General features: G+C 36.2%; 1 protein-coding gene across 1 annotated transcript in view; it reads right to left on the bottom strand.

The window, feature by feature from the left end:
* Positions 1-13,477, bottom strand: part of CPNE8 (copine 8) — a 224,197-nt gene that overhangs the window by 192,519 nt on the left and 18,201 nt on the right. The window contains exons 2-3 of the mRNA XM_028113255.2: positions 2,515-2,555; positions 835-881 (exon numbers count right to left, since the gene is read on the bottom strand). Of these exons, the coding sequence (XP_027969056.1) occupies positions 835-881; positions 2,515-2,555 (88 nt within the window). The remainder of the gene's footprint in view (positions 1-834; positions 882-2,514; positions 2,556-13,477) is intronic.

A 13,477-nucleotide genomic window follows, 5' to 3' on the forward strand; every position in this document is an offset into this window, starting at 1 on the left:
GTAAAATGGCTGACTGCAAAGCAATCTATGGCAACAAATAGCACAAATCTCACTAGGGAAATCTCACCAGAAACTGTAACCTAATTAAGACAATGCACTAACTTCCTAGGATAACCAGCAACTACAAGCAGATAGAAATGCCTTTTATTTTAAATAAAATAAAATATGATCCCCTCCAGTGATCATCCTTCCATTTGAACATGGAGATACTCTAGAATACAAATTAACTGAAACAATAATTCTGCCTCCGTGCTTTTATTTCATTAAACAAAGTATGTTTGTGTTGTGACGAGCACTGGGTGTTACATGCAACTAATGAATTGTTGAACACTACATCAAAAATTAATGATGTACTATATGCTGGCTAACTGAACATAACAATAAGTAAATAACAAAGTATGCTTGTATTAGGAAACTGAGTTTCTACTTTATTTTCAAATAAGAAGTTACTAACTGGCAAAGCGCAGGTGATAGTTGATATCAAACACCACACTTAAAACCCTTTAAAGTATATTTTATAACAATCAGCAGCTGATCTCTAAAAGTGAGACTACGTCTAGTCTTCAATTATGTAAGGATTGCAACACATTAAATTTACTTTACACTGAGGAAAATACAAGTTTTAAGGCTAGAATATTCTACAGGAAGGTCATAAATCAGACAAACATTGAATAAAAACAAACACAAAGATTACTCTCACAAATTAAAAAAATGCAATCTTTGGGTTGAAGAAGACTTAAAATAGCTAAAATCAGGGAAGTATCATCTTGACCAAATTGTAACTTAGACCATACTTTCCAGCACAATGATATTTTAAAAACTGTTAATGCTTACCTCTCTCCATTCTTTATTTCCAACTCCTTGCACATATAAGACACAAACTGTAAGAGAAGAAAAAGTAAATATATAAATGTGTTTCAGAAATATATGAATGTATACAAATTATTCCTGGCCTTACTCTTTGTAAGAAAATTGCTAGTAAAACATCAAATGACTAAAAACTTTTGTGAAGAAACAGAGAGTTGTATCAGATCTTTAGAACCTAACATGCATAGACCGAGGCACAAAAGCACACAATAATTATTTGCTAGTGTCTTCATCTACATTATACTACAGACACACGTAAGTTTTTAAACTATAGTTTAACAGTTTGAAATATTTCAGTAAGTTACTAGACATCAGTCAAGATCTTCCTAAAATACCCATAATGCTCAACACCATCACAGGAAGGACAATCTGGAGCACATCATCCTCTACATTTAATATTTGCAACTCCCACCCTCAATATCTATGAACAGGTAAGAAATCTTGTCAACCACAAAAGGAAGTCACAAAAAGAGAAATGAAGTGTTTGGGGTAAAGATTAAGGGAAAAAAAAAAAGAGTCCCACTCCTCTGTCAGGTGAGCCCCAGAAATTTTTAATACCCACAAACTGTAATGCCTTTTTCCCCAATGACTACCTCAAAAATTCTAACATCTCACAAAACCTACCCCCTGTAGTTAAACCACATTTGCCCACATATTTGTAGAGATGGAGAGTTGCAGGATATAAATTTCTAACTACTGCAAGAATGGAAACACTTGTTGATTTATACATTAATGTTGCTCTTTTCTAATTTAAATTTTCTCATTTTACAAGTTATCTCCAATTTTTTAATATACATAATTAGGAATCAAAAAATTGTGTTCATCCAAAACAATGTTATATATTTCTCTTGGTTAAGCATGCCTTTACATGCTCTTTTTATTTACAAAAAAGAAGGAAAAGTATTACTCTGGGACTAAATCACTTAAAATTATGGTCCATTGTGGTCACCTTTCAAATATAATTTGTATCATATGCCATACCATGAGGTTTGGGTTGTTTTTTTTTTAAGATTTTATTTATTTATTTGACAGAGAGAGAGAGACAGTGAGCACAAGCAGGGGGAGGGGCAGGCAGAGGGAGAGGGAGAAGCGGGCTCCCTGCTGAACAGGGAGCCCAATGTGGGGCTGGATCTCAGGACCCTGGGATCAAGACCTGAGCGGACCAACCGAGCCACCCAGGCGCCCCTGGTTTTAATTTCAAAGTGAACTATCTTTTTTTTTTTAAGATTTTATTTATTTATTTGAGAGAGAGAAGGAGAGGTAGAGAGCATGAGAGGGATGAGGGTCAGGGAGAGGCAGACTCCCTGCTCAGCAGGGAGCCTGATGCGGGACTCGATCCCAGGACTCCAGGATCATGACCTGAGCCGAAGGCAGTCGCTTAACCAACTGAGCCACGCAGGCGCCCCCAAAGTGAACTATCTTACATTTGCATTTTCATCTTATTTTCAAAGTGCTAAGCAACTCCCTCTCTTTAGCCAGACTACTGCCCAGGTAGATGAGAATGCAGGGCTTGACACCATCCCCCTTCTTGCTTTCTGTGCTTTAAAACAAATATTTAAACAAGAACTGTAAGTTTCATACAATTTTTGCAAAATCAAGTTAGAAAAATAAGTAGACTGCTTCAAAAAACAAGTAATAGACACTTACTTGGATCAGATTTAGAGAATGTATCTCTGTCAAGAAGATTTCTGTTGAATAAAAGAAAATGTTAGATGAATATACAGCCAAAACATTTATATGAATACATAAATGTATATAAATATATAAACTTTTTATATATTATATGTAATATATGTGTACAGCACATATTATATCTGTGATATATATCTGCATTATGTATTATATATGTATATTATATATATATATACATGACTAAATAAAAATTTGCTAAATATGTGCTTGTACTTATTCAAAGTAAACATCACTTAAGTTCAGGAAGCCGGGGTAAGGGAGGCTTATTTGCTCAGCCTGGTACTGTAGCTTGTCCATGACAAGAATTTCCACATTCTAAGATTAAATTTTGAGTGATTTAACTGTTTCAAGTTTCCTTTTATCCCTTCATTAATCAGTATACAGATGGTCAGAAATGTTTCCTGAATTGAATTATTAGTTATTAATGATGCAAAATTGTTTGGGATTCAGAGCACATGATCACATTAGTCCACACAATTAGAAGGCAACAGTGAAGCGCCATCTATTGACATTTCTGTGACATCAATTCAGAGGAGTTTTATGTTGCTACTCTGGTTTGGGAATTTAAGATGAATGTATTGATGTCTACAGAAGATTTTTTCAGCGGAAAAAAAAAATTTTAAAGGTTGACAAGGCCATTATTAGCATCTATTTCTTCTTACTTACAGATATTTCCATATCTAAACAAGAATAAAAGTGGAAAATCAGAAACTGTGAGTCTGGATTCCTCTAGTTTGGGGCTATCCCATTTACCTTTAGTGGTAGTAATGCAGTCTTATACTTTATGCTCATAACAATAACCCTGAGTAATCAAAAAAATTAATTCAGTGTGCCCTGGTTAATAAGACAATTGGAAAAATTTCCATCCAAAACCGATTATTTTCCTAAAAATGATAATTTGAAGCTATACCCTTGTATGAAAAAATCTGGCTACCTAGAATGATGACTTGAATGTTCCAAAAGTTAAATCTGTCCTTCTTATTTATCCTTTCTTAATTGGTAATAATTTGTAAGAACAAATTACATTTTTATGCTTAATACTCATACTAAAAATCTCATGTTTAAACTCTCTTATTCCTCCACCCAAGACTACTACTCATGTGCATTTATCTGTACTGCCATGGTATTTGAAAGGCCTTTTTAAATTTCAATGATATCCTTTCTTATTTCAGGTTCTCAAAAGTTACTGCTTCTATGGAATCACTGTACAATAAGAAAATAAAAACATAGTCAACATAACAATGCAGCACAGACCAAAATAAAGTAACATTATGTCTTGAAATATTCCTAAAAAGAGAAAATATCAGATATATTTATATTTGGAATTAAGTCAGCTTCAAAGACCACTAGTCAGAAATCAAATTAAAATAATCCTTCTGTACCATAAGCAGACAATGGGACTCCAGCAATGGTTAGCAAACAGTAAATTAAAACATTTCCACTTGAAAAATTACTGTGATGTATATTTACAAAGGTGGTTCTCCACTTAAGTGGAAGTTCTTCAGCCCCTCCCGTATCTCCAGCCTTTCGCTCATTAGTGTCCTTAAAAAATATAATTCAGCTCTTTCTTACAGAATTTATGATAATCTAGGAGAGATAACTGCAAAATATTGCAACGTGGTTGGGATTCAAAACTATGTTATACACATATTTAAAAGAACATAATGTGATTTCACTGTCTCTTTAAGAAAAAAAAAAACTACAACTTTCAACACCAAATATAAAATAATGGATTTCTAACAACAATAAAAATAAATATCTTTAACCATAGATTCTTTTCTTCTAAACATTATGATCCATAATATACATGCTAAGATCAAATAAACAAAGAAACAAAAAAATCTTGTATCCTTTATATAAGAAATAAAATTCCATAATCTTTGTATATATTAGCCCCTGAAATTAGCAACTTAACTTTCCCATTGCTGTTGGACAATAAATTTCATCAATAAAATTCACACATATACAATGCCAAAAGTTTGGAAAAGGCAAATATTCTTTTTTTTTTTAAGGCAAATATTCTTAAATAGTATGTATACTATAAAAGACCAGTGATTATCAAAATTCATCATAAAGTTTGGGTTGGTGATAGAAATGAAGATTTTTACCTTTTCAACATCCTCTTAGAAATAAATCATGTTCACATTAAGTAAAAAAAGATCAGTATCGGTCTTATTGTGAAGGCTGTTTTATAAACAAGAGACTAAGCGGAGGCTCAGAGAGACTGAATAAATGAGTAAGAATACACACAGCCCAGTATCATCCAATGGAGTCAGCCCTCTGAATCTGACTTCTCTGTTCTTCACAAAATGCCATACTGTCTGGAGAAGTCCAGAAGAAACAACTTATTTACCTATAAGTTTTGGAAATATGGAAGGCCCCCCATTACACCTATTGGTTGAGCCACTGGAGTATAAAATAAAATAAATTCCTGTCCAAAGACCAATATGAAGAGCAATCCTGACTACAGAATCGAGACAAATAGGAGACCAAACATAACTGTATTTATTCATAGAAAAATATCTTTGCTTCTTATATGAGGCACTGTAAAAAAAAATAATAATACACACACCACTCATTAGCTTTTATGTGGGAAAGTTACACTTCCTTCCATAGTGTTAGGAGGACTATAATTTTATGCCTATAAATTTATAATGTGAGGTTGCACTTCAACAGTAGGCTAAAAATCCTGAATGTATCTTTCTATTCTGTAAATCTAGATGTTAGCCAAAACAAGGAAGAGAGCAAAGTCCTGAAAAGAAATTATGGAAAAATATAGTATATGAGTAAGAAAACTTACACAAAGAAATAGTCTAAACAAAATTATAATCTGTGAATTGCCTGAGTTGTTCTAGTAACCACTCATCCTTAAATTTCAATTAAGATTCCTGGACTTAAAAGAATACAATTGAAATAGCATCACTAAAGCTGAGGCCCAATCAATTAAACCCTAACCTGCAGGAAGAAATACCAGGTTAATGGAAGAGGCATATTTTGCACAAAACCTGAAATAAGAGAGTAGATAAAGCAAGAATAGTAACACCTTTCCAGGACCATCCAGGAGAAAGGCTTCCCTGGCTCCCCCTTTAACTATTTAATCCTCATAGGTATTGATCCCTTATAACCCTTATAATAGACTGATGCATCAAGCTACCCTCCCTTGATGACAATAGTCAGTTAGTTCATCCTATAACCCTGCCTGCTCTGATTTTATGCCCAAGTCACCTTCTGATTTTAAGGTAGTTCTCATACCCTTAATTAGCACAGAACTGTACTGAATGGCCAACATGAATATTAGTTTTCTTCGCGATTGTAGTTTTTTTTTCTCAAAACTACTCTCATTGTAGTTTTTATTCTCATTCCAAGACCCATACTGAAAAGCTGGTTAGCCCCTTAAAATGACCTCTAAGCTAAAGACTCTTGTCTTTCTCTAACTGGAAAATAGCAACTGCCTTTAAACTTCAGTGTAATTCTGCAAGTATTTCTCAAGCAAATACTCTATGCCCAAGACATAATTAAACACGACCAAAGATAGAGTAAATATTAAAGACATGTTCCCTTATTTGAAGAAGCCTGAATTGTACTAGGGAGACAAACTCACAGAAATAACTAAATAGCAGGGGCACCTGGGTGGCTCAGCCAGTTAAGTGTCTAACTTGGTTTCAGTTCAGGTCACGATCTCACAGTTGTGAGGTCGAGCCTGGCATTGGGCTCCACACTGGGCATGCAGCCTGCTTAAGATTCTCTCTCTCTCTCTCTCTCTCTCTCTCCCTCTCAAAAAAAAAAAAATCTAAATAGCAATATTGGACTGCATACAAAATAACAGTTTGTTATGGGGAGAAAGAATAGTCCTAAAAATAGAGTCAGATTGATTAAGATACAATGTTAAAAAAAATTAGGTACAATGGTTAGCTCTTATCCCAACTATTTTTAAAACTATACTAGAGAAAGAAACAATTTATCAGTATGTCATACAATTAAAAATTCAACAAATGAATATCTTGATATAAGTACCTTATTTTTCAAAAGTTCAAGTATCTTTCTCTATTATATTTATATATAATCAAGCTTTATGAGTGGAATATTAAAGGTTCTAACTCTTCGTGTCTACAGTGAGCATACAATAACATGATCTATTAAGGTAAAAGGTAAGTTAACCTAAAAGTTGTAGGCCTGCTGCTCTCTCTTTCCCAATCACCTAATAAATATTCTTCTTTGGCAGTGTGGTAAATGCTGAATTTTTTTAAAAAAAATTCTTCAAAAAGGAAACAAATATCATTATCCTAACACAGATGCATTCTGGAGAAGAAAATCTACTTGATGTATTATGAATTTTAAAGTTAATAGTGCCACAGTAAAAACAACTTCATTATTTGTGACCCTTTAAAGTGCTGACTTAACAAAACGATGATTTAACAAAACGAACGCGAGAGGTGCTTTAGGGAATAAATCTTCAAATTGAAGACACGAAGTGAATTCCAAAAAGCATGCTACTTGGGTGGCCAACAAAGCTTCAGCAGGTAAAGGGAGTCTACTGCTGTCCCTGATCGGAACTGTTCGATTTATTTCTAGTAAGAACAAAAAGAAAGCTTACAAATCAAGCCAAATGAGATGCTGTTCCGTTTCATTTTCCACAGGAGCAAAAATAATGCTTCATCATTTTACAGAGCCCAGCATAAATTGTCCACAGGTGGACAGAAAACCACATCCCTGCATCATGCAGTCTCCCCCTCAAAGTTGCTCTGTTTCTATAAACAGAATGACTCTGGGTTTAAGATTTAGGAACTTATTGGGAGCTTTTTATTTACCTGTCTTCAGCATAGTGTGGGCATCGCTGACTGCCTGCAAGCTCTCTAGGAACTAGTGCTGAGACAGCTGTGGTACCTGGCACAGAAACAAGGCTCAAGCAGCGGCCACCGAATGAACAAACGGTTTTAGTATCCAGCCAAAAGCATCGGCTTTTTTCACTGTAGATACGGTGAGGCGTCTTATTATGAAAAGAACAGAAGAGGCGGCATTTCGGGCCTTTGCCCTAAGAAGTAATACATTAACTGAAAAAACACCAGCCTGACTGCTTTACTGGCATCATAAGCATGCTCCATGTCACTAGGCCAGGCCCAGGGCCCTTCCTGTGGGCATTATATTGTCTTATAGACTAGAAGGAGGCAGTTCTTGGGGGATATATATATAAATATACATATATACTTATATATATATATAAATTTATATATTTTAATGAGCATACACACAAAATGGTTTTCAGAGGTTTTTATATATAAAGACAAGGAAATCAAAACTTTGAGCAACTGAAAGGAAATTTATCTCATCTCTGAAGTGATGTGAATGTAATATTTAATCATCTCTGACTCGTGTATTCAATCTTTTTTATTATCAACATCCTTCATTGAACAAATATTATCTCTGTGAATTCAGCACAGAAATTTAAGGAAAAAAAAACACATTTTTCCTGAAACTACAATTTCTATGGCAAAGGGGAAACCGATTACGCATAGGCAAAAGTAAAGCTTTCAGAAATGAAAAAATGAAGTATTTTGAAACTGAGGCTTACTGTAAAGTCGAAGTCAGCTAGAATCTAAGATACCAAGTAATTCTGAAGGATGGGGTCATTGGAAAGTACTTAACAAGATTATCTGGCTTTCAAGAAAATAAGAATAGACTTTCAGGTTTGAAATTGTGCAAATGGACTACAAATTCAGCTCAATAGCTGCATCTCATAGCCTGAGCAACCAAGGAGAACTCTAGCATACCTGACACACATTACCCCACAAAAACTGGAAATAAAATAAACTTTAGGTTGTTTTTCAGTTTTGCCGAAATTGGTTGTTTAAAGTATTTATATATTAGTACTGCAGAGTTGAAAGGATCAGTGATAAAAATATATTTTCTTTTTTTTAAAGATTTTATTTATTTATTTGAGAGACAGTGCAGGAAAGAGCACGAGTGGGGTGGGGGAGGGGGCGGCACAGGGAGAAGCTCACTCCCTGCCGAGCAGGGAGCCCGACGTGGGGCTCGACCCCAGGACCCCAGGACCAGGACCGGAGCCAAAGGCAGATGCTCAACCCACTGACACACCCAGCTGCCCCAAAATATATTTTCAATCCTTGCATGGGTTGAATTCAGTTTAGATATTAAAAGAAATTATAGGGGCAGATCATTAACGGTGAAAACTTTTATGTTTCTCTAAAGGTATTGAGTATGACTGATATTCTTGGAAATCCCTTAAAAGAAAACCCAGGCTTTTTCAGAATGGGACATGTCAGAGCTCTGGTTTGCCTGAGCTAAGGTAAACAGAAGAACCCACTGGTCTGAAGTAATGTAAGCTTAACTCAGTAATACAAGCTTTCAGAAAAAGGTACAAAACCCAATCCCTGCTTTAAGCTGGGGAAGAGATACATAACATTTAACAAAAGTGGACAGGATAAAGACACTGAGAACAGGATATGGGGCTTCTTTAAAACCGAAAGCTCACATACAAAACGAATGTCATTATATTTTCCCCAATCTTGCAGCTCCGTTCCATATCTCAGTAAGTGGCAACCACAGAAGGCAGAATAATGCCCCCTCCCAAACATATCAGGCAGGTCCTCATCCCCAGAACCTAAATGTGACCTTATTAGGGGGGAGAAAAAAGTTCTGCGCAGATGTGATTAAATGATGGATCCTGAGATGAGGGGATTATCCTGGATTATGTGGGTGAGCCCTGAACACAATCACATATATCCTTATAAGAAGCCAGAGGGAGAGTTGACACAGACAGGAGACAATGACGTGAACAAAGCAGAGAGAAATGAGAAAACTCTGGCCTTGGAGACCGAAGGGATGCAGCCACAAGCCAGGGCATGCCAGCAGCCACCAGAAGTTGGAAAAGGCAAGGAATGGATTCTCCGTCACAGCCCCAGAGGGAGAGCAGCCTGGCCAGCATCTCGGTTTCTGCTACTGACTTCACACTTCTGGCCTCCAGAACTGTGAGAGAATACATTTCTGTTGTTGCAAGCCAACAAGTTGGTGGGCATTTGTTACAACAGCTGTGGGATCCTCACACAGCAACATGGTCCAACCCACCTCTCTTTCTCTTCCAGAGTCATCCTCCCCAAACCCTCAGTTCCCTATTCCTCTCTCCCCTGATGCTCCGCTCCACCTTGGCTTCTGCGCACAAGTCCCAACTACTTCCCAGACCTTAGAGCTCTTAGGTGATCTTCCTGCCTCCTGTGTCCCAGTTCATTCGTCAAGATGCCTCCAAGAGCAACAGAGATACTGTAGAGATACAAGAACCCTAATCTAATCAAATGGCCCCATGGCATAAAACCCATGACCTACAGAATCTCCAAACTCCTTAACGTAGAACTAAATACCTGCTACATTCTGACCCTGCCTTTATCTCCGGCTGCACCTCTATCCATCTTCCATATCATAGACTCTGCTCCAGATATTTCAGATTTTTTGCAGTCCCTTAAACTAATATTGCCTCACATTTCTGTATTCACGTTTTACCCACAGCATCCCCTTTCCCGAAATTTCCTCACCGACCTCATTCCTGGTGAGGAATGTGAATTCCTCTCTCAGCCTCTTCCCACTGCTGTGTTCTGGGATGGTACCACTGATTATTCCCTCCTGTGTGCGCCATTATACCCAGCTTGAACCTCTATCACAAATTCTGCACCTGTTATTTATTTAATGAACAGGGTGCCAGGCTCTGTGCTGAGCATTTTCAATAAATCATTTCATTTATCCCTCAACACAATCTTAAAAACGTAGCAATTATTATCAGACTCCATATTCCAGAGGAGAGAACAATATTCAGAGATGTTAAATAAAGTGCTAAAAGTCACAAGAATAAGTGCTTACGGTACATTTTTGTAAATTTTTTATTGATTTATAATTTTCATTTTGATTTTTTGTTTTTGTATTGGTTATATTGACTGTCTCTATTCCTGAGAACAAAATGAAATGAAAGGCAACTACTGTTATCATTCATCACTTTAGAAGCTCTGGGGAATAAGAGACAAAGTGAAAATGAGACATAGTATTGTAAATTATCATTACATGCAGAGTTAATTTTGAACCTAGAAAAAAAACCAAGAGAATTAATTAATAAAATCTTTCAAAATTAATAAGATAATTCAGTAAAGCAATTGGAGGCATGATGAATACATAAAAGTCAATAATTGTCCTAGGTATCAACTGTTAATAATTCTCCTATCCCTTGTGGACTATTTGGTAGTGACCTGTTCTTCAGTTACTGAAGTAATGTGCAGGCTTTGCAGCTCTTACAGTACACTATAACCTTGCTACCAAGTCTCAGACCAAATTCTGCCCAAAAAACACTTGTTACCAAACAGTCACACAATATGCTCTACACGTTTAACCAAGTTCCAGCTCTGTTGCTTTCAGGAATTCCAAACAGCACTGCCAGGCTTATGTGATAATATTCTGGTAGCAAGATTTATCTAACCTTCTGGTCAAATCAGGCTAGAAAATCCTCTAAACATTCTGCACCCGTGACCAGTTAAGTCCTTAGGCCTAGAGCACTACTACAAATGGCAGAATCACAGGATTCGCCAGGTCTCTACGACCTGTTCACTTGCACAATATTTCTAGCTAATATACATATCTTTCTTTTATGACAGCTTTACTCAGATATAATTATCATACTGTAAAGTTCACCCTTTCAAAGTGCACAATTCAGTGGTTTATAGTATATTTCAGAGTTGTGCAATCACCTTTCCTATCTAATGTTAAAACACTGGCACCACCCACACCCCCACCTCCCGAGAAACCTCTACCCATTAGTCAGTCCCTATCCCACCTCCCACGGGCCCTGGAACCACTAATCCATTTTTTGTCTCCATGTATTTGGCTATTCTGGACATTTCATATAAATGGAATCATACAATATATGGTCTTTTCTGACTAGTTTATTTCACTTAGCCTAATGTTTTTCAGGTTCACCCATGTTGTAGCAAGTATCAGTGCTTTATTCCTTTTTAATGCCAAATTATATTCCATTGTACAGACATACCACATGCTCATTAGATAATACACATTTGGGCTGTTTCCACTTTTTGGCTATTATCAACAATGCTGCCATGAACATTTGCATATGAGCTTTTGTGTGGACACATGATTTCATTTCTCTTGGCTATATACTTAAGAGTGGAATTTCTAGCTTACAGGGTAACTCTATTTTTAACATTTGGAGAACTGCCAAGCTATTTTTCAAAGTGGCTGTACCACTTTACATTCCCACCAGCAATGCATGAGGGTTCCAGTTTCTCCATATCCTCTCCAGTGCTTATTATTGTCTGTCTTTTTTATTATAATCATCTAGTGGTGTAAAGCGGTCAGTCCACAAAGCTGATCATCATACATATAACCTAGTAAAAAAAAGTCATTTCTGACGTCCATAGTAATTACAAAATCCTCTGGCGTTGACCACAATAAAGATAGTATGACAGTCCAGAGTAGGCATTTCTGGAGTGTGGACTTCTGATTAATTTCAAATACTCATAGATCCCATCCAAATATGTAGTTCCAAGATATTTTAGATTTAACTCTACAATGTAACTCTACAATGTAACACACACATCTCTATGATGCTAAGAAATATTTTAGATTATGGAAATATATATTTATTTATAAATATAAAAATATATTTATTTATATATTTAAAAATAATATTTAAATTATGGAAAATATAACATCAGCCAGAATCACTTAGAAAAGATTGGAAAAAATGTAACATACTATTTTTTAAATCTTGGCATGAAGAATACTTTCCAAGCTTTACACAAAGCTCAGAGAAAAGATTAACTTATTTGATAATGAATGCATTTTAAAACTTCTATACAGAAATGATACAATAATTAAAATACAACGTTTGTTACATATATGCTGGATAAAATGTTAAAGCTATAAATATGCAAAGCATTCTCTAAATAATGGGCTAAAGAAGGGAATAGGCATTTATTCATTGAACGTATTGAATGAAGTTCATACTCAATAGTAATCAGTGACATGCAAATAAAATAAACAAGATACTGTTCTGTGATACAGATAAATAAATATTCGCTGCATGAGTTATGGCTCATTTGGTTCTAAGTGACATAAAAGAGGGAAATGCATGATGAAAATATGGAGATGTTTTATGGAACCCAGAGTCAGGAATGTAACTGACCCTACGGAAAGAACTAAAACAAGAACAGAACCACAAAGCCCTGACAAATCAACAGAGACCAGCACCATGAGTCAAGGAGCAGGACTCCAGGGTTAAACAGGCAGCAAGACCACATGCCAGGCCCTGCAGCAAAAGAGCATACTGCAGTTTCCCAGTGGCCTGTGAACAGCAGAATTGTAACAATAGCAGAGAGGGCTCTGTGCAGGTGGCAGAGAAGGAAAAGGGGTTAAATGGGATGGCACCTGAGGTCATTCACTTGGAGAGGCATGCTCTGAGCTCCTGCCCTCTAGGCAGGGGGGACCACATTTGGACCATATCTGAACCCACAAAGGAAGTCGGGTTCAGATATTTATATCCGGAAGGGAAAATCCAAGAACAAACTGGACCACCATCTTGTGAAAGGCATCATAACATGGATATTAATGGATATATGCCTTAAATACATCTCAATAAAGGCACAAAGAGATTTGTTCTGGTTGATATGCTCTATCACAGGGTGGAATCTGGGGTGATTTGTACATTCTCCTTTGTTCTTTCCAGTGCTGCTTGGTTTTGTGCATGTGTGTGCACCTATGTGTGAGTGTGTTTTTACATGAGCATATAACACTTTTTTAAAACTTAAGAGATTTTTTTTTAGAGAGCCTTCGCTATCTTCATGAGGTAATCCACTGTTTTCCAACTATTCCTGTTGAATGCCAGTATAAGAATAAGAGTTCCTTGGGG

The sequence above is a fragment of the Eumetopias jubatus genome, unplaced genomic scaffold, assembly GCF_037043125.1.
Source record: "Eumetopias jubatus isolate StellerSeaLion01/CBP00866 unplaced genomic scaffold, mEumJub1_p1.0 scaffold_8, whole genome shotgun sequence".
Classification (NCBI taxonomy): Eukaryota; Metazoa; Chordata; class Mammalia; order Carnivora; family Otariidae; genus Eumetopias; species Eumetopias jubatus.